Source organism: Siniperca chuatsi, linkage group LG13 (genome assembly GCF_020085105.1).
Source record: "Siniperca chuatsi isolate FFG_IHB_CAS linkage group LG13, ASM2008510v1, whole genome shotgun sequence".
NCBI classification, from domain to species: Eukaryota; Metazoa; Chordata; class Actinopteri; order Centrarchiformes; family Sinipercidae; genus Siniperca; species Siniperca chuatsi.
In genome coordinates, this window is record NC_058054.1 from 6640195 (window position 1) to 6666652 (window position 26458).

At 38.4% G+C, this 26458-nt stretch overlaps 2 protein-coding genes and 1 long non-coding RNA gene across 10 annotated transcripts; 1 reads left to right on the top strand and 2 right to left on the bottom strand.

The window, feature by feature from the left end:
- Positions 1–127: 127 nt before the first annotated feature.
- LOC122887492 (CD48 antigen-like) lies at positions 128–8149 on the bottom strand. Of its 5 annotated transcripts, XR_006380551.1 has the most exons (8): positions 7994–8149; positions 5116–5415; positions 4746–5030; positions 3692–3823; positions 2962–3005; positions 2649–2759; positions 1018–1512; positions 128–914 (listed from the first exon to the last, which is right to left on the bottom strand). XR_006380551.1 is itself a non-coding variant. In XM_044220773.1 (7 exons), exons 1-7 carry the CDS (start codon positions 8049–8051, stop codon positions 1336–1338), a joined length of 1107 nt encoding a protein of 368 aa, XP_044076708.1. In that variant the 5' UTR covers positions 8052–8149; the 3' UTR covers positions 128–1335. The 5 variants fall into 5 exon arrangements, 2 of the variants coding, with proteins under 2 accessions (XP_044076708.1, XP_044076709.1); XR_006380552.1 differs by lacking the exon at positions 2649–2759; XM_044220773.1 differs by having other exon boundaries at positions 128–1512.
- On the top strand, positions 5453–21019 carry LOC122887504. Its single transcript, XR_006380557.1, has 3 exons — positions 5453–6851; positions 15197–17828; positions 19856–21019. It is a non-coding gene; the product is annotated as an uncharacterized LOC122887504 (long non-coding RNA).
- Positions 11349–25168, bottom strand: LOC122887486 (ATP-sensitive inward rectifier potassium channel 10-like). 4 transcript variants are annotated; one of them, XM_044220764.1, is made up of 7 exons: positions 24871–25168; positions 22732–22959; positions 17480–17793; positions 15221–15432; positions 14818–14949; positions 14461–14638; positions 11349–13548 (listed from the first exon to the last, which is right to left on the bottom strand). In XM_044220764.1, the coding sequence occupies exons 2-7, from the start codon at positions 22758–22760 to the stop codon at positions 13154–13156; spliced, it is 1260 nt and encodes a 419-aa protein (XP_044076699.1). In that variant the 5' UTR covers positions 22761–22959; positions 24871–25168; the 3' UTR covers positions 11349–13153. The 4 variants fall into 4 exon arrangements, with proteins under 4 accessions (XP_044076699.1, XP_044076698.1, XP_044076697.1 ...); XM_044220763.1 differs by having other exon boundaries at positions 17480–17825; positions 24871–25165; XM_044220762.1 differs by lacking the exon at positions 22732–22959 and having other exon boundaries at positions 17480–17825; positions 24871–25161.
- Between the last annotated feature and the right edge of the window lie 1290 nt (positions 25169–26458).

Below are 26458 nucleotides of genomic sequence, written 5' to 3' on the forward strand. Positions count from 1 at the left end.
TGTGAATTAATAGAAACCTAATGATCATGTGTCACTGACGTTTTTTCCCTTCTGGTATATTGTGAGTTTTTCAGTAAGGAATCGATCAGTACTATTGTTATAAGAAACACACCTGATACTCTGAATGTACAACAAAATGTGAATATTTAATGGCTCAATGAACAACATTCATGAAATGAACTTAAAGGAATAATACACTGAAAATCTGTCTTTTGAGCATTGAATACTTGAAAGACAGAAATTAATTAAAGTCTTTAGAAACAATACAATTTTAATTCTGTTCAGATGGCCCAGTCTTCTTTATCTTAAACAATAACATATAAAATAAAACAAAATATAACAGTACCGTTGAAGCCATTTCTATGGAAGTAATAATATTTTGAGTTTATTTTGTAAATCTGAGAAAAACCTGTGTTGCAAATGAAATGTAGAAATTGGAATGTAAACAGTTAGCCAGTGATCTAGTATAATGCAATTTGATTGGCTGTTAGATTTAGTATGAAAGAAATAGAACCCTGCGAAACAGTCAGAAGCCACTGGACTCTGGAGCAACACAGTCTTTTGACCTACACGGAACTGCACAATTAATTTGTAAGAAAAGTAAAGATCCTGAGTTTTTATTTTTTATGTTTTGAGATTCATAATTAAACAGTCAAACGTTAGCTTGTTGCACTCACAAGGACAATAGAAGAATCCTGCAGCATGTAGTTTCAAATCACACTAATGATGTGAGGCCCTGAACGTCACATTTCCATACTGTAAATCGTTGTTCATAGAAGAAGAAGGCATCATTCTGTCCATCATCCTCAGCACCGTATTCAGAGTCTTGCAATTGCTGCATCGTATTTATTCTTCTGAAGCTTTTAGATCGTGCTGGGAGCTGCATTTCAAAGGCGGTCACTGCAGTACGGTTCCTGTGTGTGATATAATGGTTACAGATCTTCTGCATTTTTACTGTAATGAAATGCAAACTTCTGGACAGGTGAAAATGTGAGATAAAGCTTCAGCTCCAGGTACCCAAGCTGAGGATTCCTCCCTGGCTCGGTATTCTTCCATAGGCCCCTTAATTCTGTCCTCTTTCCACTGATTAAGATTCAACCAACTCCTGCCGTTATGCTTTCTCTTGATGGTGGGTCATTCCTCCTTTTTTCTGTAGCATTAGATCTATATGTAATATGATTCAGCACAATATCTTAAAATACAAAGCATACAGGCCTAAAAAATCATCCACACTTGCTCAACTTTAGTGCCTGCATTTTTATTTATGCCACACTATAATTAAACTAGAAATTGCTGCCAGCGCAGTATGTGGAACACAATTCCTGATGCGTTGTTTCAGGACCTGGCAGGCTTTTCGACCTGAGCATACAGGCTCTCTGGCAGAGTCTTGCCTCTCGTCTCAGTGGATCCCATGGATCCAGTGGGATGCCCTACCAAGCAGTAGGTGGAGTTTGGAGAAACATATGAAGGATCATTTGTTGGACTCTGATCCAGAGGTCGGTCTGTAGTTACCTGGAAAATAAATCACATACAACATTTTTAGCAAAGGTCGTTTGCTATTTTTACTTTACACTTCTAATGGTGCTATTATACTGTGTTAACGTGTGAAGTAATCTCACTACAATTAACAGAAGCTCATATATATCCTTGAAAAACTACAAACTTCTGTATCATAGACTACAAAAGTGATGGCCCTGTTATTCATAACATTACACTGAATTTGTATTTGTATCTAATATTCATGTAAAATGGTGGTAAAACACATTTGTAGGTGTTTTTCATCAAGAGCAGAGTGAGGTGTTGGACATGGTTTGACTGTGTCTAAAAAAAATGCCCTAGTTGAGTTCAAATGAATCTCTTGGTCATGAGAGCACAACACACTGCAGCTTAAACACAAGCACATAAAGAAAGCACTCTGACAGCACAAACAGTACATTACATTTAGAGAAAGATGCTGCAAATTAAGTTTTTCTCCTTCTCTTGATTTGTTAAGACATGAAAATGAAGATGTCTGGTTCTCTTACTGCACTTAGTTTTCACACAACTATCACATCGAAACCATGGTCTGCAAAAACATTTAACACAAGTACAGGCACTGAGTGCAGATTTCACCTGAGCTCACAATATTCTCAATATTCACTGTGTAAGAATATGTACTAAACAGTTTTAGTACAGGAAGTACTAAACATTTGGCTCAGTATGAAGTCACATGTAGCTTAGGTTATCTGGTGTGTGTCAAAAAGCAAAAGCAAAGGGAGAAGAAAATGCGTTGCCTAATGTAAATGACATTGTTGTAATGTTTTCTTTTTAGCACCAGTATGTGATTTCAATAATTGTATGAAGAGTTATGAGAACACAACACCATTTGGAACATTTTCTGTTTTGCACAAACAGTTTTGGTGTTTGTGTCACTTTTTCTTAAAAAATGTTGCTTTTGTTTCTAACAATGTATCAAAATGATAAAAAAAATACTATAATAAAACACTGGCAAACAACAGAATCGCAGCATAAAGAAACACACTGTAGTTTGACAGGACTAATTACCTCGGCAGCAGGTTTAAATATAGACGAAGCGTGGTGCATCTGGGAATGCATCAGTTTCATCGTGTCCAAAGCATTAAGTTTGAGCACAAGCAAGCAGCACAAACCGTAATGTGTGCTGGTGGCAGGTAGGAGCAAGCAGCAGGACCAGGAACAGCAGACTGATGCTGAAGTTGTTGTAGCGAAGAGTCACAGGTCATGTGCCGTAAATAGACCACCTTGTCAGGAAAATGTATAGTGATTGGTGTGCATAGGGATAGCCAATAGAAGTATGTGAGGCTCCCGTTTTTGAGTTGGAAAACATTTCTTTATTTTCCCTGTTTTCTCAAATCTGGTCTTAATTGTTAAATTTCTCAATATCTGAAATTATGTTTGTCGGGAAATTTGGTAGAGCGATGTTAAAAATAACTTGACGCTTACCTGAGGAATGTCATATACTGTATTTTCGATCTTCTCTCTTTCATCTGCAGGTCAGTCATAAAAAAATATTCATGTTGATTTCATTTTAAGAGCTTTACCTTTCCTGCTACTTAACTGCATTCATTTACATAACTTGAGCTGCACCTACACTGAGTCCAGATTTTGGGTGTGTCTAAATTACTCCATCTTCACACAGTAGCACACTTTAAAGCCTCTATGTGTAGGATTTGATATTTTGTGATGTTGGCGACTCCTGGAGGTTTTATCAAAAAAAGGTGCTTTGGCAAAAAGCAATGCATGCAGATGCCCTTTCCTTCCCCCTGGGATCAGGCCTGGGGATACTAAGAAAGAATGGGCTAAAGCACAAAGACCGCACCAATTTAGAGATTGTCTCGTTTTTCTACAATGAAAACTCCATTCTGGTAATAGAATAATTTGACTGATGCAATAATCACATAAACAAATCTACATACATATAGTGGCTCTAAGTTACACAGAAGTTTGGCACAACAGCGCCTATACACAGTAGTGGATTCTCATCCATACTGTATACTGTATGAAGATATTGTTGATTCTATAATTATTGTAATTACATTGCCTAATAACACAATTTATTGGTCTGGCAGATGATGAACTTTGCTAGAACGCTGAATTCCCATACACAGCAAACAAATCTGAATCTGCAGATTTTATTTTGTTGTTCTATGTTAAAATGCACACCTGTACTTACATTTCTTTCTCTTTCGAAAAAAATTGATGATAACAATGAGAAATATGATGAAGATGATGATGATGATGATGATGATGATGGGAACAACAACCACAGAGACGATATTACTTCTGAGTTCTTGTTTATCAGGATCTGTAAAAAAAAAAAAAAAAAAAAAAAAAAAAAAAAAAAGGAAAAAAAGCCAGATTAGAAACTTTTGCCTGGTTTAGGTCATGCAACATAACTGAGAGTGAGCTACTGTAGCTTCACATCCTGCCAGCTTGTGCTTTTGACAGACTGCAGTTTTAATTATTCACATTTCTTGGTAGCAGATCTGATCGGTAGTAAGAAATAATTCAATTTGTTCAATTAAACCCTAATGGGTGGAGCCAAACTGTCACAAATTAAAACTACCAACCTTCTGAAAGTAACTGAATATGCAACTTTAAATACCACCTGCCTCCTAGTTTTACAAGGCCTCCCTGGTGGAGGAACTAATAGCTAGTTCTGCCAGTCAAAATATACAGAAAATATTAGAGCCAAACAGAAAATTCCACTGACCATTTTCTAGTTTAGCTTTATAACCTACCAAACACTAACAATTCATGCTAGTCGATAGATAAGGCTCATAATTTTTCTTTTTTACCAGTTTTTAGTGTAATATGTGTCGATTTTTAACATTTTTAAAAATCAATTTAAACTGATTTTAACTGGATTTTATATCCCTTTGCCATACACAAGTTGTTGTGTTTCCTGTCCAAGAAAACGCGTAACAGTTTACAGCAAAAGGGCTCATCTTGAGATGAGGACAAAAACATGTTTCGCAGTTCAAATGGTGCTTTTAAAATGCCAAACCCACGATGGTTGAACTCAGTTAATGAGGTCATTTCTGCCACAAGAGCAATTTCTTCCTTGAGCAATGCTAAAATCCTAAAGCCTACCCACCACTGAACAACAGTGAAAAATACATGTATCTTAACCGTATTTGTAACAAACCCAAACTATTTATCTATTCAATGTTTACGATTCAAACTGTGTATTATTGTCAGTTGGTTGTTTTGGCTTTCAGTCTTACCAGCGTGTTGGGGACAGAAATGCTGAATCTTTGTCATGTTATTGGTCCAGCTGACCTGGTTGCTATGGTTACAGTTGATTGAGTCATTCACCAGGTAGACATGGAGAGAAGCACCCGAGGTTGTGACCTCTGATTGCACTCCTCCCTCCTGACTGCAGGTTTGGTGGTCACATGTAAAAGTGCTGTTAATGTGAGAGTCCTGTGCACTGCAGGTCACAGTGAGGTTACAGGAGTCCGAGCTGCTGGACACAGAGTCCACTGTCAGTCCAGCTGGAGACACTGGATCTGAGGAGGGAACGTTTGTGTGAAATGTTTTAGAAACATGGCAGCAGATTCTCTCTATCAGTGTCTGAAATGTTAACAAACCTACCTTGAACTGTGACGTTGTATTCAGTTGTTTGTTCTTCAGCCCCAAACACCCGTGCAGTATAAACTCCACTGTCTGCCTTTTGTAGATTCTTCAGTTTCACAGAGAAATTTTTCTCAGAAAACTCAATCCTTCCAGTGTAACCATCAGAGACTGATGAATTTGTACCAGGTACAAATGATACTAAAATCTTTTTATTAAAGTTCCACGAAACAAAAGTAATACGCTTAAGAACATCTGTCGTGACATTCAGAAGCACATCCTTTCCCTTCTGCACAAACACAGGAGTCACAGCACTGGACCCTGTAAAAACAGCAGACACATAATACAATAAACATCACACACACAGTGGTTATTTGGTCAATACTGAACGTTACTCCATTCCTACAATATTTCTAACACGTTGGATCATCAGTTCAAAATTATGAAGTACCTTCAGCTTATCATGGTTTATCAAGCGTTGGAAAATGTCTTTAAAAATGCCTTGAATCGGCTTTGTCTCGGGACACAGCTTGCCCCAGGATAGAGGATTTTAACAGGTGAAATTAAGCCATATGAGAGTAAGATGTTACTCAAAGTCTTTATTTTTCACCTCGTCCTCTCTTTCCCCCCTCTTACCCACACTATTGTTCACCAGCTTTGACCCCCGGCTCCATCTGTTCATGTGTCAAAGTGGCCTTGAGCAAAAACCCTATATTGCTGTCAACAAGTGTTTATACGAGGGGAAAATGTAAGGTGCTTGCTCTGCCAAAGTAATGGAATTTAACAAAACAAAAACAACAACAAAACATTTTACATTCTATTAATATGTTTACTTTGATATACTGGTAACATGTAATTTCTCTATTTTTTTAAAACAATAATGATACAGAAGAACTTGCCTCAACACAATGTTCATGTGTTTATTATCAGGACCACTAATCACTTGGGCATGTGCCTGGTTTTAGGTTTCTTTCAACTATGACCATTATCTTTCCCTAACCTTAGCAAAGCAGTTTTAGTCACCTAAACTTTACCAAACCCAAAACATAGAGGTGCAGCTAAGAAAATGCTGATATGAGTTGCTTTTGTTGCTGTCACGTGGGTTGTCTTTAAAGGCACTGACAGACTTTATATTTTGGCGTTTAGGTAAAATGAGTATATAGTGTGCATAGCATACATCTGTGTGTTCGGAAAAGTCAGTTATTCAAAATAACTACAGAATAACACAGTTTGTCACAGTTAATGAAATAATGCCGATTAAAATGCATTGAGCAAACAAAGGAAGTGAGCTCCGACCCGTCCTCACCAGGAAAATGGCCGTATAGGTTGATTGTTAAAGCAACTTATTATGACGCATATTTACGTTTATTGTTAGGCAGTGACCTCTAGTGGCCGTAGTAATTGTGACGGGAGCAAAGAAAGAAGTCAGGTGACTTCTATAAAGAGCGACAAAGTCTGCGTCAGGAGGTGGTTGGAGTGATGGATGGGTCAAACAAATACAGGACTTTCATCCAGGACCGTGGTTCGTGTCCCGTGTGAAAACAAGTTATCGTTGACTTATTTAAAGTTTTAAGTTAAATAACGTTATGTAGCTGACCTACGTCACGTGAGTTAAGTCATCTTACTTATACAAGTTATTTGAACCCAAACCACGATCTTTTCCTAAACCTAACCAAACTGCGACCGCTTCACAATATTAATCATGTGTTTAACATCACGTACTTGAGCTGTACGCCTGTCGCTGGTACTTTCCAACGGTAAGTCGTTTTGGGAGTCATTAACTAGTTGAACATTTACTTCAATTAAATAACTGCCTGAATTAAGGAGTTTTCTAGCTTACTACCAGATGTAATCCATCCCAGCGTGTTATTTTATATATATATATATATATATATATATATATATATATATATATATATATATATATATATACACATATATGTATAAAAATAACACGCTGGGATGGATTACATCTGCAAGTAAGCTAGAAAACTATATATATATATTTCATTACATACAGTACAGTATGTACAGTATGTAGTTTAATCTGCTTGGTATATTGTTTAAATCATTTTTATTTTAAGGAACTGTGCCAAGCTTCGGAGGAGGGATAGTAACACAAAGTTTTAGCTAACTCAGACTGTTAAAGTTATTATTATTAATATTATGTTACTGTTATTACAATGCTGTGTTTTAGAGCTATGAGACAAGTAATTTGACCAGCTGAGAACATGATGATTAATCACCTCACCCTCCAGTCTATACTCCACTTCTGCACTAGTAGATGCACTTGGGGACACCCAAGATAAAAAAATGTGTTCCAAAGAAACACTAAAGAATAGACCAGCAATATTCTGTATTTGTTAGCATTAGCATTAGTAGTGTCTGTCTAGCCAAAACCTTACATTTATTATTTTTATTCTGAGTCAGTCCCACATATACATTCTCACTATAGAACCAAAGGTGTCAGGATAATTACTGCTTTGAAAACAAGAGGCAACCAAGAAAAGAGAATATGTTTTAAAATGCCCAAGAAGTATATTTGTCATGAATATAGCAGACAAACAGAGCAATACGAAGAAATAAAAGTCTGTTTTTCTTTATCCTTTTTTATCTTTGCTGTATGTTCCTTTTTCCATTTCTTTAACTTTGTTATTCTTGTTGTTTTGTTTTATCTACCTAATCTTTATCATTACGCTTAATTGAATCTCAGACCTTTTTCAGATTAAGACTTCATACAAGCCTCTTGGCTTTCTTCCTCCCTTGCTCGCATCGAGATAGATTAATTTATTTTATGTCTTTTACCATGATGTTTTAGTGCTAATGTACAACAACCAGGTTTTTAAAATAAAAGGAAGAAATTCAAAACAGTTAATATTAGCAAAAAAAAAGTTTTTACCTTGCATTTGACACAAACACACCAGAAAAACAACTGCTAGAAACGAATTAAGTCCCATTTTGACACATGTCCCATATGAGGAAGAGATCTGTTCTGTTCTGCGTTGACTCAAGTAACGTCTGCAGGAAGTGTGTCAGCTTACTGTAAAGAGAGAGAGAGAGAGAGGGTCCCTGGCTGAGAATCAAACCGTGGACGTTGCAGTTATCTGGTGTGTGCTTTAACCATAATGCTACTGGGGCGCCCAGATACACGATACATTTAACACATATTTGATAAACATTTCATTTCTCAAACTGTGACACTCATGAATAACACTCCTGAATTAAGGTAATGCAGGTATTTTTTACTGGGTCTTCAACTACATTGTCCCCCGACTCTGAAAGAACCTCTCTCTCTGAACCACTCCCTCTATTCCAGTATCACTGTTAAAAATCAGTTCGGACTGGCAGCTTCTTGCTCAATTTTTCAATCTAAATCTGTTAAAGCACTGAACAGAAGTGTGGGAAAGCTCATTAAAGGCCAATTCAAACAATGTCTACCAAATTGGCATATGACAATGACATCGTTGGTTGCCAACACTCAAACACTTCCGTTTTTCCCAGGTTTCTCCTGTATTTCAAGGCCATCTTCCGACACCCTCCCACTTTGTTGTTTCTCCCGGGAAACATCCAAGTTTTGGATGTCTGTCTGACATCACCCAAGTTGCCAGATCTTCTATGAAATACATCTACACACACAATCCACACACTACATACAATTTCAACCCATCTGTCACCGCAACCTGGCAACCCACACCCCGATGTAAGGGCCATGTGCGCAGCTGCTCTCTGCGCAGGCAGACGGGCTAGATAATTTAACGTTAGCTGTTGTCCAGATGTCAGGGCAGGACAGCGTTCCTCCACTTTTAAATCACGATGTTACAATAGTAGAGGGCTCAGTGGTCGATGGCTGTCAGCCATCAGCGATGGACGATGGCAACGTTCATCAGCCCAACCCTATGATACTGAATTTACTTTGCACACACAACTTTTAGGTAAGCTGAAACATCCTCAGGCTTTTTCAGTAGAATCACCACAATAATAAGTTGAGGTGAACTCCTTACTAATTAGAGATATATTATTTGGAGAAGATGATGTGATGGACTGTTCATCAAAAGTATTGATACAGCAATGTCTTCGGGAAAGTGTCCATAGCGGTAGAATCTGTTGCTTCTTCTTCGTTGTATTGCTACATTGTGGCTAACATCGTTATCACAACTACTGTCAAAGAAGAAATTAGTGTGTCTACACTTCCCCAGCCCTCACCCCTCACAAAGGCTGAGAAACAATGCAGTTGTAGTAGTGACTGATTATTTTTGTCACCTGTTAATGAAATGTAGGCTAACTGGCTGTGATATACGCAGGAAGGCTACAGCACCACACATTTGTTGAAACAAGAGTTAAACAGGAAAACAAATATTAGACCTTCAAAAAAGACAGAAGAGAAGCTCCAGTGGTTTCATTAATGAATCACAGTACTTTTCTAATGAGTTATTCATTGTAGATTTAAATAAACAACATGTAACAACAGAGTTGTGATCGGTGATTGTTTGCTTTCGATAAATGGTCATTTAATCCAACAGACTCCACTGTTACCTCAAAATATACTTAACATGTCTGCATCATGTTAGCATACTGTAAGTAAAACAAACAAAGGTTTCTTGAACTAAATAAAGTAAAAAAAAAAAAAAAAAAAAGAAAATGAATTGCAGAAGTCAGGGTTTCCGCATGTGGTTTGACAGTGTTTCTGTGGACATTGCAGCAGCTCTTTTCTCGCATTTGACAAACGCACTCTCTTTGTAGTGGTGGAGAGTAACTAAGTAAATTTAAGTACTGTACTTAAGTACACACACTCACACACTACAGGGAAGCTGATTTCAGGTTCCCCTTTGTCCTAGAGCTTTGTATAGAGCTTTATGTTTCGTTCTTTTCAATAACCATAAACTACTAGTTCCCTGATTCGTTTGTATTATCTCACTTGGGATTTTAAAGTTGTGTCTCTACATCTTGCCCATAGTATTCATAGTCATTGTCAGACAAGTTTTTGTAAACTTTAATTTTAACATATGTACCCAGAACTTCTGGGAAAGTAGTTTTGATGCTGAGTGGATTATCCTGGTGAAATAAAGTCAGTTGAATTCATTGAACGACTTAAATGGGGACTCCCTAAATAATTTTTCTTACAAATTTCTTTACAAATAATTACACAGATTCTTGTTGACATATGATGTTGATACAGGTGATTTTTCTAAAGAAACACACATTGTGTGTGTTCAAAATTAGCTTGAGTGTGTTTGGATTTGATAATTTGGTTCAACCGAATTCTGTGGCCCCTACACCTCTATTGTTAAATCTCCTCCTGAAAACATGCTATAGTATTTTCTATACAGTATATAAAGCATATTGCTGAAATAGTGCTACAGTACAACCACTTGACTTTGAAAACAAAGTCAATCAACAACAGGAAATATTTGTAGAAAAATGTTAAGTTCTTAACTTGTGGCTCACATGAAGACAACAGGCTCCATTCTGAAGAAATAGTTCCATTTTTTTTTTCAAATTCATCTCATGTTTGACTAGGACTCTAAGAGATGCCTTGTCAGTCTCAACACAACATCCATCAGCTTTAACTGCAGTTCATCAGGCCTTACTCCACTTTGCCAGCTTCTACTTTAAGCAGAATAGTGGTAGTCTACATATTGAATCCAAGAATGCGCTGACTAAAATAGTGAATACAAGCAGCAAAATTACAGGTCTGTTCTGTATAACAGTGCCCTCTTCACCACCAGAGGTGGAAAAGGAAAAGGAGGTAGCTTGCCCATCATAGTACGTAGGCATGGGCCTACTTGTAGGATGATGTTTATGCTTATGTTGTTGCTGCTGGACGATTTTGTTGATGTATTTTGATTGTAATGCTATGCTAGTCATACTTTATGTAGGGGAAGGACAGGATAGTCATCATTGTACTGTTCTTATTGCTGTTCTGATGAATGTGCTTGTTCTGCCGAGTCTGTGTTACTCTTACTAATGTGATTTGTTGTGATGTGTTTGTTTTATGCTGCAAAACCAATTGCCCTTCGGGGGACAAATAAAGTTGAACATGAACTAGTAACACTAGCATGTTAGCATAGCAACATTTTTGAAATGTTAAAGCAATGCAAATACATTACAGTGACATTTGGCTTCAAGTACAGCTGAGTGTGACAAAGTACAACTAAGGCTGATGGAGATTTAGCAAAGCATACAGCATACAGTTTAGAGGAATGAGTCTGAGAGTTCCTGAATAAAATTGCATGTAAAAGACACAAAACAAAATATGGCCTTTAATAACTTATAATCAGCTTTATTAAATCCCTTTTTAGAGAGAATTGTCTCATTTGATCTTATCTGCACTTTAAACACTATTAACATTCCAGAGCTTGATGTTAGTTAAGGAAATGTTACAAATACATATTCAGATCCATCATACTCGTCCTTACTTCATCTGTCATGTCTAACCATCACTGTCACACATTTCCATCTGAATAGAATCATTATCAGTGACTACAACATCACTTTCACATTCTCATCCCTCAGCACTCAGGTGTAGCCTGGTGCAGTCATATTACAAGTCTTCTTCATGTCCTTGTCGTCTAGAGTGAAAAATAAAAGGGGCTCCTAATTTGACAATGTTAGTAACCCAACAATTTAAGTACAGAAAGCTCCCAGTTCACAAAGAAAGAGCCTTCTCAATGTTTACAATAACATTTGCAACCCACAATAACCAGATGGCCATTTACATCCATGTATGCACAGTAGCTGTTTGTGATGATTTAAAAACTTTATCTCATTTGTATCAGTCAGTTGGCTTAAAGCCACAGAAACTGCAATTCCAATTAGCTTTGTAGGAAGGAAGCATCTGTTTTAAAGTTTGTTCTAACTGCCTCTAATTCAATGATATTCAATGTGTAAGTAATATTAAAAAACATATCTTATGTATCATGTACTTACATAAAGTGCTAACTTTTTGTTTTGAAACCGCAGTAACAGTCATATATAACAGAAAACAAGAAATGCCCACACCATCAAGAGATACAGTATACAGAGCACCTTGAACACAGTATATTCAATTTAAAGTTTGTCTACATTCCAGTTGTAGTGCTACATTAGTGTCACAGAATCTCCAAAGTGCTTTACCTAACACATTACAGTGCATTGCCATGTACAATACACATAAGTAACATTGTGTTTATGTGTCTTTAACTCCAGTGCTTCTGTTGTTTTACAACAGGAAATGTAAAAATTTCATGAGAGTGTTGTGAAAAGTTGGGGGTGGGGATTTTGTGAGTTCTAGAAGAACTGGCTTAGCATTACTCATGGTGTTTTTTTACCATAATAGAAGCTAAACTCAAAGTCATATGACCTTAAATGTGTTGGACATATAAATATGTGTGTATTAATCACATGTTTGTTTTATAGGAAGTATAGAAGGTTCAATCCTTCTATACTAAAGTGTCTGTGGGGGTTTCCTGCACCCCTTGCCATTCTAACCTTACCACCCCCCATACTCATCTACCTGTGACGTTGGAAAGTACACACATTGACTCACACTTTTGTGTGTAAGTTTTTCTTGATGTGATTTGACATTTCGTTCTCTGGGGAGAAACCAAACAAACCCACCAAAGTTTCCGTACTCTCCACTGCTTGTTTTGTTTTGTTTGGTATCTTTTTATGTTTTTTTCTCTGCAAATAAATAATCCGACCTGTTATTTTCTTAGTTGTAAAAGCGAATACAGTATATGATGCAAAGTACACATGGTAGCTGCAGTTAGGCAGTGTGTTATGCTGTCATATGAATACAGTTAAACCTGTGTAAAACATGTATTATCCCAGCAAACGTATGACAATGACAAACTTGAAGTTGATCAAACAGTAGTCTGTAGTCTTCCATATTTGCTTTCTGCATCATTTGGTGCTACTGGGACCTAGATATCTTTCTGATATAAGTTCAAAACAGTCTAAAAAGACAGTTTCCCGAGCTGTGTTGACATGATGTTTCACTGATTTGCTGTTGACATTGAACTTGGCAGTGTCCTGCGCATTGCTCTCTATGAAATGCTCCAATCTCAACCAGTCCAGCTGTTTATACGTTGCTGATGCGAACACTGAGAGGAGTGTCTCTGACCCGGCCACGGTCCTCCCCTCTCTCCCTGTAGCTTTGCTCCAGACGAATCTTCTCTGGATCAGACACCTCAGGCACAGTCGCACCCCCGTTGCTCTGGTACGCGTGCTGGGGGCTGGGTGGTTTGAAGATGGGCGTAGTCTTGGTCTTGGCCACTTTGTCAAAGAAGGCGAAGTCTGCTACGTATTTGCCCGATGGGGAAAGGGAGACTACAGGGGGGAACTCATAGCCCCAGAGAATCTCATCCGGCAGGTAGGAGGTGCGGACCTGGCAGGTGGCAGAGGTCGGCTCAACTGTAGCACTCATGATCACCAGCAGCTCGAAGTCTGCCAACTCTGGATCTGTCCAGCCCCCACCTGGCACATTACAGAGGGGTGTAAAAGGAAGAAGCAGCAATTAACAAAAAATACTAAATTTAAAAGAGTTTTTGACCACCAGTAGTGCTACAGTAAACAGTAATGTTATGAGCAGGTTCCCATTTTGTCTGTATGAGGATGCACATTGGAGGATGCTATGAACTGATCAACTGTTGGTGGGGGTAATGCGCAGAGAAATATAGCAATGCACCATGCCAAGGAGGAAGAAGAAGTCTGCTAGCTAACAAACAGATTATTTAACAAGTGAAAAACCAAATGGCCAGGAACTGTAGGAAGTGAGGAAACAACAAAATGAAAGTTGGTATTGAAGAGAGGATAAGAAAAAATATGTAGAGATGGGGGAAGGAATAGAAAAACAAAGGCTGAAAGGTAAAATCATGTATTTATTTAAATCACTGTATTTACCCACATTCATTTCAGAAATAAGGAATGATCACAGATGGAAAATCCTCTTAGCTTGCAGCAAGTAAAAACTCAAGCAAAATGTAAAAAAAAATCAAGTGGTTGAACATGGTTCACGCCATCTGAGCTCACCAACAACTAAAAAGAGGAAATTAAGTGTGGGAAACATTCAGTTTACCATTCTGTCACATAATTTCTCAGTAATGAGTTCTTTCTACATCAGAATTTCATTTCTCAGAATCCAAACTTTCCATTCCGTTGCTGTAGCAAGCAGAAGGCAGGTTTATATTAATAGTCCATAGTGTCGTAGAATTACTAAAACATTACATTGCTGCATAGTACTCTACAATAAACAAAGAAGTGCCCTCTGAGCAAACAGTGGTGCAAGCAGTGAGAAGTGATGCACGTTAGCTATAATGTACCTTTTACATATGCATGAAGACCCTACAGACCACCCACCAAATCTCCTGCCCCCACCATCAACCTTACCCTTGGCTGCCCAGGCTCGCAGGGGGCTGCTGTCATCGATGAGGTGGTAGAAGGTGAGGGGCAGGATGAGGAAGGGGCTGTCACTGGACGTGTCCACTTGGAAGGGCACGTTCCTCTGGTCCAAACGAACCGTCTCCCCTTCCTTGGTCAGGGACGTCTGGAGCAGTTTTCCAGTCACCTGGGGGGAGGGGTGGGGGATAATTGGTTCAGCTTGACAAATTGCTCATACACATGAAATCTACACATACTGTATTGTGACCTGTTTAACTTCACTGACAATTTGTTTAGACAGAATTTGTACACATGGTGGAATATCTGATAATCTATACTCTCTATCTCTATATACTGTACACTTACCTGACACCCGAGCAGGAGACTCTTGCGCATGTTGGCCACCCTGATCATCAGGCAGGGTCTGCCTTCGTGGGTCGACACCACAGCATGTTGGCTGAACTTCACTGTCTCACCTCGCTTCTTTGGCCGAGCAACCTGAGCAGAGAAAGATCAATCAGTTCAGGTTTCAGGCTGATAATCTTTGATAAGACTCGTGTAAGAGTCTTGTGCTCAACATACCAACAGATGAATGCACACTGCAAGGAATTGGATCTGCTTTTACTTGAAAATGGATAGGAAAACATACATTTTCTTTTACATTCTGTGACAATTCGTATGACTATGAACTGCATGGATCTATGCATAAAGAGGTTCTCTGTTTTCTCTGTATCTCACTTTGCAGCTGGATATTTTATGCATTGGCTACCTTGGCCAGGAAGGTACCAGTGATGAAAATCTCCATCAGCATGGTGATGACGAGCTGGACGATGAGGAGGATGATGGCAGCTGGACATTCCTCAGTGATGCAGCGGAAACCATAACCAATGGTTGTCTGAGATTCCAGGGAGAAGAGGAAAGCCCCCGTCAAGGTCTGCATCTGCAGCACACAGGGTGTGTGGTTTGATGGAGGGTCGAACTCTGGAGGGACATGGTTGAAAAGGCAACGAAAGCTCATTGAAGTTATTCTACTGTTGTATGTTTTTTGTTTGTTTTTTTTTACTTCTGTGCACTTTATTAAGGGATGCTGTGTGTCTACCTCAAAAATGTCCGGTATGCGACATTACACAACATTACATTTACTATCACACTTGGTTGAGCAAACATTGGAAACATGAGTGACGGGAAGTGGGCGAGAGCAGATGTCTTATTGAAGATATAAAATAATTTCCTGCCATCACTAATCGGGGGTTAGTTTAAGCTCAACATTCTGTTTAGGAAATACAATAAACACCAACATCTTCACAACACTGCTAGAAATGAAAGTGTATACATGGATGTAGATGTGCAGTGCTGCAAAAACAATTAGACTAAGTCCATGGCGTCATGTATTATAATCTACATGATTAACTTATTGGTTTGGCACTTATTAAAATGAAGTAACAAAGTAGTTCATATACATAAAATTGATTAAAAAAAGTAACAGATTTTAAAAAGACATTAAAAAGACATGATTGCTTTAAAACAGCAGTTCTCACTGTTTCCAGCCACCCCCGTAACACTTCATGCAGCTATGACACTCTACATCATCACACCATCATATCAGTTGTCATATTCTCACTGGTTTTTCAACTGCGTGTTTTCTTTGGTTTGAAGGTCGCTGGAGATGTTTATTGCATTTTTATATATCATTTTGTACAATTGATCTAATACAAATATGGCTAAATCCTGATTGGTGCACAGAAGTATGTCACCTTTTAATAATTGAGCCCTGCCCCCTTCAAAGAAGTGAAAAGAGCACAGGGGGAAAAGTAATGCAGAAATCTGTCATGTGAAATAACCAAAACTGCTCTAACTTTGGCAGAAAAGAGTGTACTCTTGCAGTGAAGTCTTGCAGAGCAGAGAAAATATTTTCGTGCCATTCATGTGTGCAGGCAGCCAGCAGGAAGTCATCTGGATCCGCCAGCAGAAGACTCTAATGCTCATTTTCTAAGGGTTGAGAAACATGGTAACCAAGGAAATGCTGAAAGGTTTTTGGGCCTGTGAGCAACTACAATCCACTACTCATTGGATTGAGCGGGATGCTATCTTAAAACACAGTATCCACTTTTCTTAATACATCCATGGATCAAAACGTTAAGAGCAAATGCAAAATATAAATTTTATTCAAGAATGCTATCTCCTTTGGTTATTTGGTTAAACTGCCAGACTGCAGTTTAACCAAATCTAGCAACATGTATTTTTGGCATTTCTAGAATTCAGATTTCATGCTAGCTTTGATGTCATCACTTGCCTCTTTATACCCCAAAAAAACCTTTGTTATGAATCATTTCCTGTAGTTGACTCATAGTGAGCTACACCTCAGTGCTGAAAATGAAATATGTCTCAGTACAGTTTCAAACTGCGTCTTAAAAAGCAGCGGCTTAAAAAGCAGCTTAACACCCCATTTTAGCTTGACAAATTCCCCTTTTTGACTATTTTTTGAAAGTTGACTATTTGTCGGGTGTGAATGTGACATTGCCTCGTAGTTCAGGGGTGGAGTGTCCTGGGATACATCATAGATTTTTCAGTGATTTATTTTTTTCATGTGGACAGCATTACTGGATTTTCTCAAGAGAAAGAAAAATAACTTTGGTTGTAATTAACTCTATAAAATAGGACCAGGATCAGTAGATAGTATGTAAAAAATGTAGTATTAAGTTACTCTTTAAAGAGGGAGCACATCATTGTTTGACCACCAACTCCACCAGCACATTGTGACCATACCCTAACATTGAGTTGGGTGGCTTAAATGTTTGGGGAGATAATTTAAAGACAAAAAGGGAAAATTTCAGTCTGAGTTTTATTGCTGAGGTTTTGAGATTTCCGCTTTGACCCCAGTACAGTGGGGGTGAAAAGAATATGAAAACTGTTCACATTGAGGTCCGTGGATCATCTAGAGTGAGCTCAACATGTTTCTCTGAGAAGACGCATTAAACTACCCGTTAACCTATGATCTGTTAACTTATGACCCCCCTTCTTCTCTCACCAAGCAGGTCTCCATGCACCAGTGCCACCAGATACCACAGTACCCCAAACAAGAACCAGGTCCCCGCAAACGTGGCCGTGAACAGGAAGAACTTGTAGCGCCACTGCATGTCCAGAAATGTTGTCCAGAGGTCACGCATGTACAGAGTATTCCGCCCACTGACGTGCTCGATACGCACGTTGCTACGGCCATCTTTGGACAGGACACGCCTCCTCTTCCTCAGAGTCCCGCCCCCACCGGATATGCCACCACCCAGTAAGGGTTTTAAAACATCTGTCTGTGTCTGGGAATGGCAAACCTTCTGAGGGGAGGAGCTACGAGAGGAAGGAGGTGTGGCAGATGTCATCTGGTGAATAACAAAGAAAGAGGAGTTAAATAATTTTTTTGATTAACGTGTTAACTGGCTAGTGCTGTTAATAGGTTCATTTCGGATTAGTTTGGGGTGGGCTGGGAGGTCTCTACTTAAGCTTACTGAAAGAAAGTTAAATAGATTGATAAACCTTTTTAAATATCTTACAGTATTCACAACATCAACAGTACCTTGTGATCTGATTAAGATTATGGTGACTTCCTGTAGCATTTGGGAAAAACTAGAAACTGCCCATGATGACTGACTGTAGGTTTCGCCTACTTCCCCTGCAACTACCAGCTTTCATTCTCAGGGGAAATTCATCTCAAGTGAGTCTAATGACACTTGAAACCAAACCTTATTATGGTTGTAACTTTATTATATTCAAAATATGTAGCAAAATAAAACAAAACAACTAGCAGGCAAGTAAAATCAAACTGTTAATTTGAATTACAAAGCAGGAAACCACCGTTTTAATCAGAAAAACAAGTCAAAACAAACATGAAAGGCCATTCACATCCATGCAAGTGTTTTGTTTTTCATTTTGGGTAATTTTTCAGTAGAAATTTGGTGAAACTGTAGTGGGAGTTTCCTGAGGTCTCATAAACTGGACCCGAGTCACACTCCCATTTGCTTGCTCCAGACTCAACTTGACAGAATCAAAATACATGCTAAATACTGGGATTCAAATGTCTGGTATTCAACCCTTGTACATAGTCCTGAGAGGACGTCTAACCATCCAGTAAAAACACTTGTGTGGGTGTACTGTGTGTGTGGTTCTCAGTGGTTCTCAATCTTTTGGCTTGTGCCACATTTTGAAAGTGTTTCTGAACCCTGCAGATGTTAGGGATCATACTCAATGGCATCTTGTCAGTAGTTTGGAGGCAGAAAATCAAAAGTGGTGGGTCAAGTACAACCACCAGAGCTGATTCTAACAAGCTGAGAGAACTGTCAATCAAGGCAAATAACCCCAAAACATAGCTCTCTTCAAGCATTAAGGTCTCAGTATGCTTAAAACAAACCATGTGGTACGAGGTGTCGTCTGCCCATGTCTGAAGGCAAAAGTCTTTGTAGCTGCTCCAAATGCTAACACTCAATGGCAGGGTCAAAAAGCCGTCAGTCATATAAAATGGCTAGACATGATAATGAAAAATAATGATGCCCATCTTTTGGACAATCTCTCCTCAAGGGCATTCATGGAGTTGCACGCTCTTGTACAGGTGAAAGTTCATTTCCTGCCTACTGTCTTACCTCTGTACACCTGACCTGTAGCTGCATGAAGTGACTTTTTGTATTGTTGGTTTTTGGAAATTTACAAAAATTGTCCCCCTATTACAGCATGGGAAAGGTGGGGGGGATTACAGATGCATACCGAGGCCTTTAGTTTGACCTCAGTGAAAAATACACTAGAAGAAGGGACATTAGAAACTAAGAGACAATCTTGTCATGGGAAAAAAGTTGCAATACGTTCAGAGAAGTGAAGAGTTTTTCAATTGATTTTGACAGTTCTCTGTAGATAACAGCTGTTAGAGGAAGAACAGACATTTCCCAATTCGTTTCAACACCTTACAAATATGAAGCAATTGCTGCTTGCATAAACCACTCAGTATTTATTGCCTCGTTGTAGCCTGTGATCCAACAGTTTGAAAACCACTGACAAGTGGCACCAAAACAAGCAAACCACAATAGAACAGTCACAATGAAACACTGAGGTGAGACAAGAAAAGAAATAGTGTTTCAGACCTGCATAAAACTACTGGTCCTGTGTATTCAAATGTGTCATTAAAGATGTTTAAAACAAGGGGAAAGGTTTTTAGCCAGTCTAGTGGCATGGCTCTAGGGAAAATTGGCTCAGTCGGTCAAGAACTATTTTGTGCAGGCATTTATGGTCCACAGATAGTGAATCCTAATGACTTCAGTGATCACCTCACTTTTGCTCTAGCACATCTTCAGGTCAATATTTAAATTTGTCCAATACATGGTAAACATTATACCTGCTACTTTTTTCTTTTCCCCCACCACCCCAGGTCCTCTTCCTCCAAGGACTGATCTTTGTCTTCACCACGGACTCCTCCACTCACACCTTCCTCCAGACTGAACATTTGCACTTTGACTGTCTCTTGCACTAGAACTGCCTCTGCTTCACTGGCTGCTGGCTCCCACTCACTTACCACTGTCACACTACTGCACATACACTTACCTACACTATTTATGCTCTCACATACCAATACATATTTATACTACTGTCCATATTGTATATATCTGGCCTATAGTGTATTCATATTTATACTAGCATCTTAGCGTATTCATATCTACCTCTCACTGTTATTTATATATTACCTCTATACATATAGTATGTACATTACTCTGCACTTTACTGCTTTTTGCACTTCTGGTTAGATGTCAAACTGCATGTTGTCGTTTCAGTACTTGAACTGTATGTGCAATGACAATAAAGTTGAATGTAATCTCATCTAAAAAAAAATGTCATTGTGAGCATGTTAGCATGATAACCACTAGCATTTTTGCATTTACTTGACTGTGAGTGCTAAGGGTTCAACAAAAAACTGTGTACCTAAACATTTATCCATCTTAAAGGAGAATTACAGCCTCACACATCTGCGTGTCTACAGACTCGCAAAGTGTGAACACCAACAAAAAAACTGTTCGTGTTTAGTTGATATCTTTAAGATCTTTAATGACGTATTTGCACAGACTGGGGAACTGTTATTACAGATAGAAATCATTTGTTAAGATGGAGATTGTTGTAGTGCATTTATGATATCTACAGGGCTGATTCTGGGCTCTTTCCACAAGACAAAACCCCATGTATTATTGTCTTAATGTAGAGAAAATGAACTGCAAATATTTCCTGCAACAGTTAAATGTATGTTGCAGTAATATCTGTGTTTTTAGTGCTTTACACTGTGGGATGTTTGCATGAATGCATGCCCTTGTCAGAACATTCAGATGCAGTCCACCCCTGTCACACACAGACAGACAGTTACTGTATCTCCACACATTTGACACACTCACTTACGTCCAACAAATCATGTAGGCCAGTAGGGAGAGGATAGCCCACAAAAGGGGAAGATAAGGAAGAGGAGAGAGAAACGAAGAAAGAGTAGAATTAGGATGAAGATGTACTGCATTAACCCAACAAACCGTCTTCACAGAGTCTCATTTGTCAGCTGGAGGAGAGAGGACAAACTTGAATGAGTCAATTAAGGTAAAAAATCTTTGTTTGAAACTCGGACGTTTATCTAGATAAAGTTTTTTTTTTAAAGGCTTTACTGTTGATTCTTACCAGAGAGGCCTTTAGTGGACAAAGAGTGAACTTCTGACTGGTAACTGGAGATGGCGGTAAGGGTTTGGTAGGAAAACGTCCAAAGTTTTGCTTTCTACATGCCCTGCTCAGGACTTTTTTTCAGCCTGGCTTTCTCTCAGATGTTTTTTGCTGCTTTATACTCTGGCTTCTCACAAGGTCTCTCTGTTTCTCTTTCTCACACACGTGAAACCAGAACATACGTTTCCACCTGATGAACAAGTGTTAACAGTGGCCAAAACTATATAGACACCCTAACATTATACTTATATGATTGTTTAATATCTTATTCCAGAATCCCCTCTTCTGGTTTCAGGCTTTTTGTTTTGCGCCTGACTTCAGGGATTTGTTCCCATTCAGCCACATAATCATGAGGTCGGCCACTGATGATGGGTGACAAGAAGTGGTGGAAGAAGTACTCAGATACTTTACTCATGTGTAAGTACCACTGCACCAATGTAAAAATACGCCATTAAAAGCAAAAGTCCCACTTTCAAAATCATACTCAGAGTGTATAAGAAAAGCATAATCTGCAAAATGTACAGTACTTAAAAGTATCAAAAGTATTTCTGCAGAAAAATGTCCTGTGACTGATATATTATTATATATTACATTGTTAGATGGTTAATACTAATCAGTGCTTAAGCAGCATTTATATACAGTTGTGGGGTATAGTGCAGTGGTCCAGAGGTCATGAGATGGTGAATCGGTTGGGAAAGGAGAAAAATCAAAGTTTAGCCAAACTAATTTATATTCATTTTTAGGACGTTTCTCTAATCTTTTCTTTGTTGGGAAATATTGGATCATTTTATCTCTTTTGGCTTCAATTATTTAAATGAAAACATTTGAGAAGTTTGAAAAGGGGGACTCTCTCTTTGGTGAAAACAACTAAAAACTCATAAATATCTGAAATGGGACATGGGGCTCATAATCAGACACTGCTTTTTGTAAGAGGTCACAAGCCAAAATAAATAAGTAAATGTATTTTAAATAAAAATTACTTAAAATTACTTTCCACCATTAAGGCCTGGCTCGCAGTCAGTGTTTCAGATCATCCCAAAGCTGTTGCATGGGGTTGAGGTCAAGGCTCTGTGCAGCCCAGTCAAGTTCTTTCACACCAAACGTGAACCTCGCTTTGTGCACAAGGGTAAAAAATATTATTCAGATTTCCCTTATTTGGACCTAGCTCAAACTAAAAGAAAAAACAGCCCTGGACCAAAAGTACACAAATGTTTGAAGAAAGGGGTGTCCTTATACTTTTGGCCATGTAGTGTAAATCTAAATAGCTTCTATGCAATGCTGATGATGGATTACATAACCAATCAGCTTTAATTACATCACACATCTGTGATTATGCAAGGGTGAGCCCCTCAAAAGCTTCATAATTACAATGACACCATTGAAAACTTCACTCTTTGAACTCTGCATCACCCTCTCAAACTGTTTTCTCTTGACACTCAAACACACTCACATGTCCCAGGAAAAAAAACACAAATTCCACCACAGGCACATATCAGATAACTAATAGAGCAAATGGGAGTAAATGAGAGTGAAAAGAGGGAAATATTTTTGACCAACCTCTCCAGTAGGATGTATTCCATCTCCATGGCAACACGACAGCTTTACCGTACTGCCCTGCCTCAGTGAGTCGAATCCAAAAACTGAATCAAAACTTTTTCTTTTGCCAAACAAAGGAGCGCTGAATGTTTTCCTGATCTCCCGCTCTCTCTCTCTTTTTCTACTTTCCTCTTTCTCTCTCCTTCCTTCTCTCTCTCCTCTGTGTACACAGGAATGCTTTGTTTGGAGCTGAGATAAAAGAAACAAAAGACACCATTGACAAAAACGACTCTGTGCACATCCGTGTGTGTGTGTGTGTGTGATTATGTGAGAGTGGGATTGCAATTACATGCGTATTTATGTGTGGGTGTGTGTGTGTGTGTGTGTGTGACTGTAGGCGTACATGTGTGATTTTGTATGCATGTATCTGTGTTTGTGTGCAATTATTTGTAAAAAAAGAATGTACAATTATGTGTATTTGTGTGTGTGTGTGTGTGTGTGTGTGTGTGTGTGTGTGTGTGTGTGTGTGTGTGTGTGTGTGTGTGTGTGTGTGTGTGTGTGTGTGTGTGTGAGATGAGTGAAAGGAAAAACGAGAGAATGGAAGAGAGGAAGGGAGAGAGAAAGAGATCTGTGACAAAAGGCCCTCGTTAGTATTCTGGGCTGACGAGTAATCCCCCTCCATCTCTGTCTCCCCACACACACACACACACACACACACACACACACACACACACACACACACACACACACACTTTTTCTTTCTCTAACCCCTCAGTTTGTTTCACTCTTACTTTCCTTTCTTTCTCTTTCTTTCCTTCTTTTACTTCAAATAATTTCACTTTATCAGCATTAACAGAGTCGCATAAGGCACTAAAATAAGATGCTATTAGAAAAGAATTTAAAAAATACAAACACTCAACAATATACACTCTACTCTGGTAGTGATGGGGATGTAGTGAAGGTAAACTTGCATAAGTACGTATTAGCTTGCGTTAAGAAAGAGTTAAGAAAGTATAGGCTTCTTAAGGAAGCATAAATCACTTCTTGATTGACTGATTTAATTGACTGAAAGACACTCTCTCTACACACTATCGTTGGGGATAAAAACACAATTAAGCCTAAAGAGTTATTTCCATTGTGCTCCTCCAACTTCTCAGAAATAAAAACACTTTTTATTTTAGTAGTAGTAGTTTCCCACTATTTTACTTACTTTACTGCAGCGAACCGCTCAATGAGAATGTTAAAGCAAACACTAAATAAATGCCAGTTACCCATCTCACTCATGTTGTGAACTGATTTCAATTCAAAGTTTTATCCATAACTTTAGCTTTATTCTATTTTCTTTGCAGCATTTGGAGAATACATACTGTATGTGTATTTCACAACTACGGAATAAACAAACTGACAGTATTTGTCAAATCTGATGCTCTAAAATCAGATGATCTGATTGGATGTGAATGCTGACAAGATATTTTAGTTTTCCATAAACTCATCTTCATTCATCTCTGATGGTCCTGTTGTTATCACATGTGGAAGTGCATCCTTTGAAACTCTGCATCAAACTAAGCTTTGAACCCTGAACAAGTCAGTGGTCATCATGAGGAAAACAACTAATACCTGCTTTTTTCATTACCTAAATTTCATGTAGCTTACATCATTTTGATGCTACTTACTGTCATGTAATTTACCAAGAAAAATGAACATTATCCTTGTACAGTAAAGAGTTGGTCAGTTCAAGGTAATGTGGGTTCTGTGAGCCTATAGGTGATTTCACAGTGATTTAAAACTTAGACATTTGGCCAAATTATAAATTCAGAAGTTCCTTTTTATGAGAATGTTTTGCCAGTTTTTTACTAGTGACATATAACACCAGTGGAAATAAATGCAATATAAATACAGTACATTTTTAAATACATATATTAGTTGATAATAAATGAAACAAAACAAAAATTAACAAATCAGAGTTTTAAATCTGTGCATATTTCCTTTCTGGATAAGTCATAATCCAGGTAGGAACAAATTAGAAACTTACCTTAACTGTATAAAAAAGATTAATCATTTCTTAATGTAAGAAACATATACATTTATTTGACATACAGATATCTTTATTTATTTCTTAGGTATTTTCATTGCACTCTGCTGAGAAATTCATTTGCTTACCTTTTCAGCTGGGATTGCAATCTAATTGACTCGTGCGGAGAGGAGTTAGGAGCCTGGAGCCTCAGCCTTTCGTCCACATGTCTGCTTTGTTGTCATACGCATGCTCACACGACACAACTGGGACTGTAATTCTGCAGGAAGAGTAACTTCAGCAGCCTGTGTCCCAGGACACTGATACACCATTGAGGAGAATTATGGAGACAGTCATTGGCTCATCGGCCTCCTGTTTCTGACCCAAAGCCCGGTCTCACTGCTCGCAAATTCTTCCCAAAGAGACAGGACTTGGCTTTATAAGAGGCATCTCTCTCTCTCACTCTCTCTCTTAGTTTTACTCTTTCCCTCTGTCTCTCCGTCACTCCTGAATTCCTGTTGTGTCCTGCTCACGTCTGTGTAATTGCTGTAATAATTGATCGCCACTCCCCCCAGTTTCAATTCAGGATCAGAATAACACAAGAGACCTCAAATGCATCATGCAAGGCCTGAAAGAATGAAGTTCAAAATATTGTGTTTTTTTCTCCATCATGTTTTGTTGCATTTGTTGTTGCATCACTCCCTTACCTCCCAACTAAATGCACAATGTCCACAAATGTGCACAGAAAAGCACACACACACACACACACAAATGGATGCACAGGTTTGGGGCCTCACATGCACATTATTCACAAATGCACTCGGGCACACGCCAACAACGGCCCCAACAGACCACAACCTGCAGCACACACACACACAGAAACACACACAAAAACACTCTTTTAGGGGGCACCACAGAGCCCCCTATTCATAACGTCTGTGGCTGCCGTTTGCTGTGTCCAAGAGCGTCTGTACGGAGCGTCCTGTTAAGCCCAAACACATAAAGAGGAACGTCCGTGAGGTGCATACGACCCCTTATTCTGCCTCAGGAGAGGGTGACAAAGCATTATTTAATTGAAAGAGGGAGGTGAATGGAGCTGTTGAGGATCATTGGTCAAATGTGCTGAAAAGTTCCTGTGTGTCCGTTTAATACAAACTTCAGGAAAGACCTTTTTTTTTAATATTAAGTGGTATTTTTGTGTTGTTAAATAGCTATGTACCTACAATAAACAGTGAAGGATGTTAGAAAAGATGGAGGCGATTCTAGTGTATAGAGCAGCATCCTTGGAGCTGGAAATGATTCAGTTTCCTGCTCAAGAGCACCTCACTAATAATGACGTCATACAAAATATATACATATATATACATACATATATATATACACACATATACATATATACACACAGTATATATATATATACATATATATATATATATATATATATATATTATATCTAACAATTTTAGAGTGTTTCACAAGCAGACAAGCAAACATGAACACTAACAGTGATAAACATGAGAATTATACAGTTACATCAGGTTTCATGATCAAATGATTGTTTCCGTATTATAGACTAATACATATTAATGATAAATAACAGATAAAAAAAGTCAAACCTCTTTCCTACCACAAACATTAGTGCAGTACGCATATATATCCCAGTAAAAAAGGAAAAAGTCATTATAAGTTTAACTGATGGTTTTTTATTATGCCTGATTTTAGGGGGTGCTGCAGCCC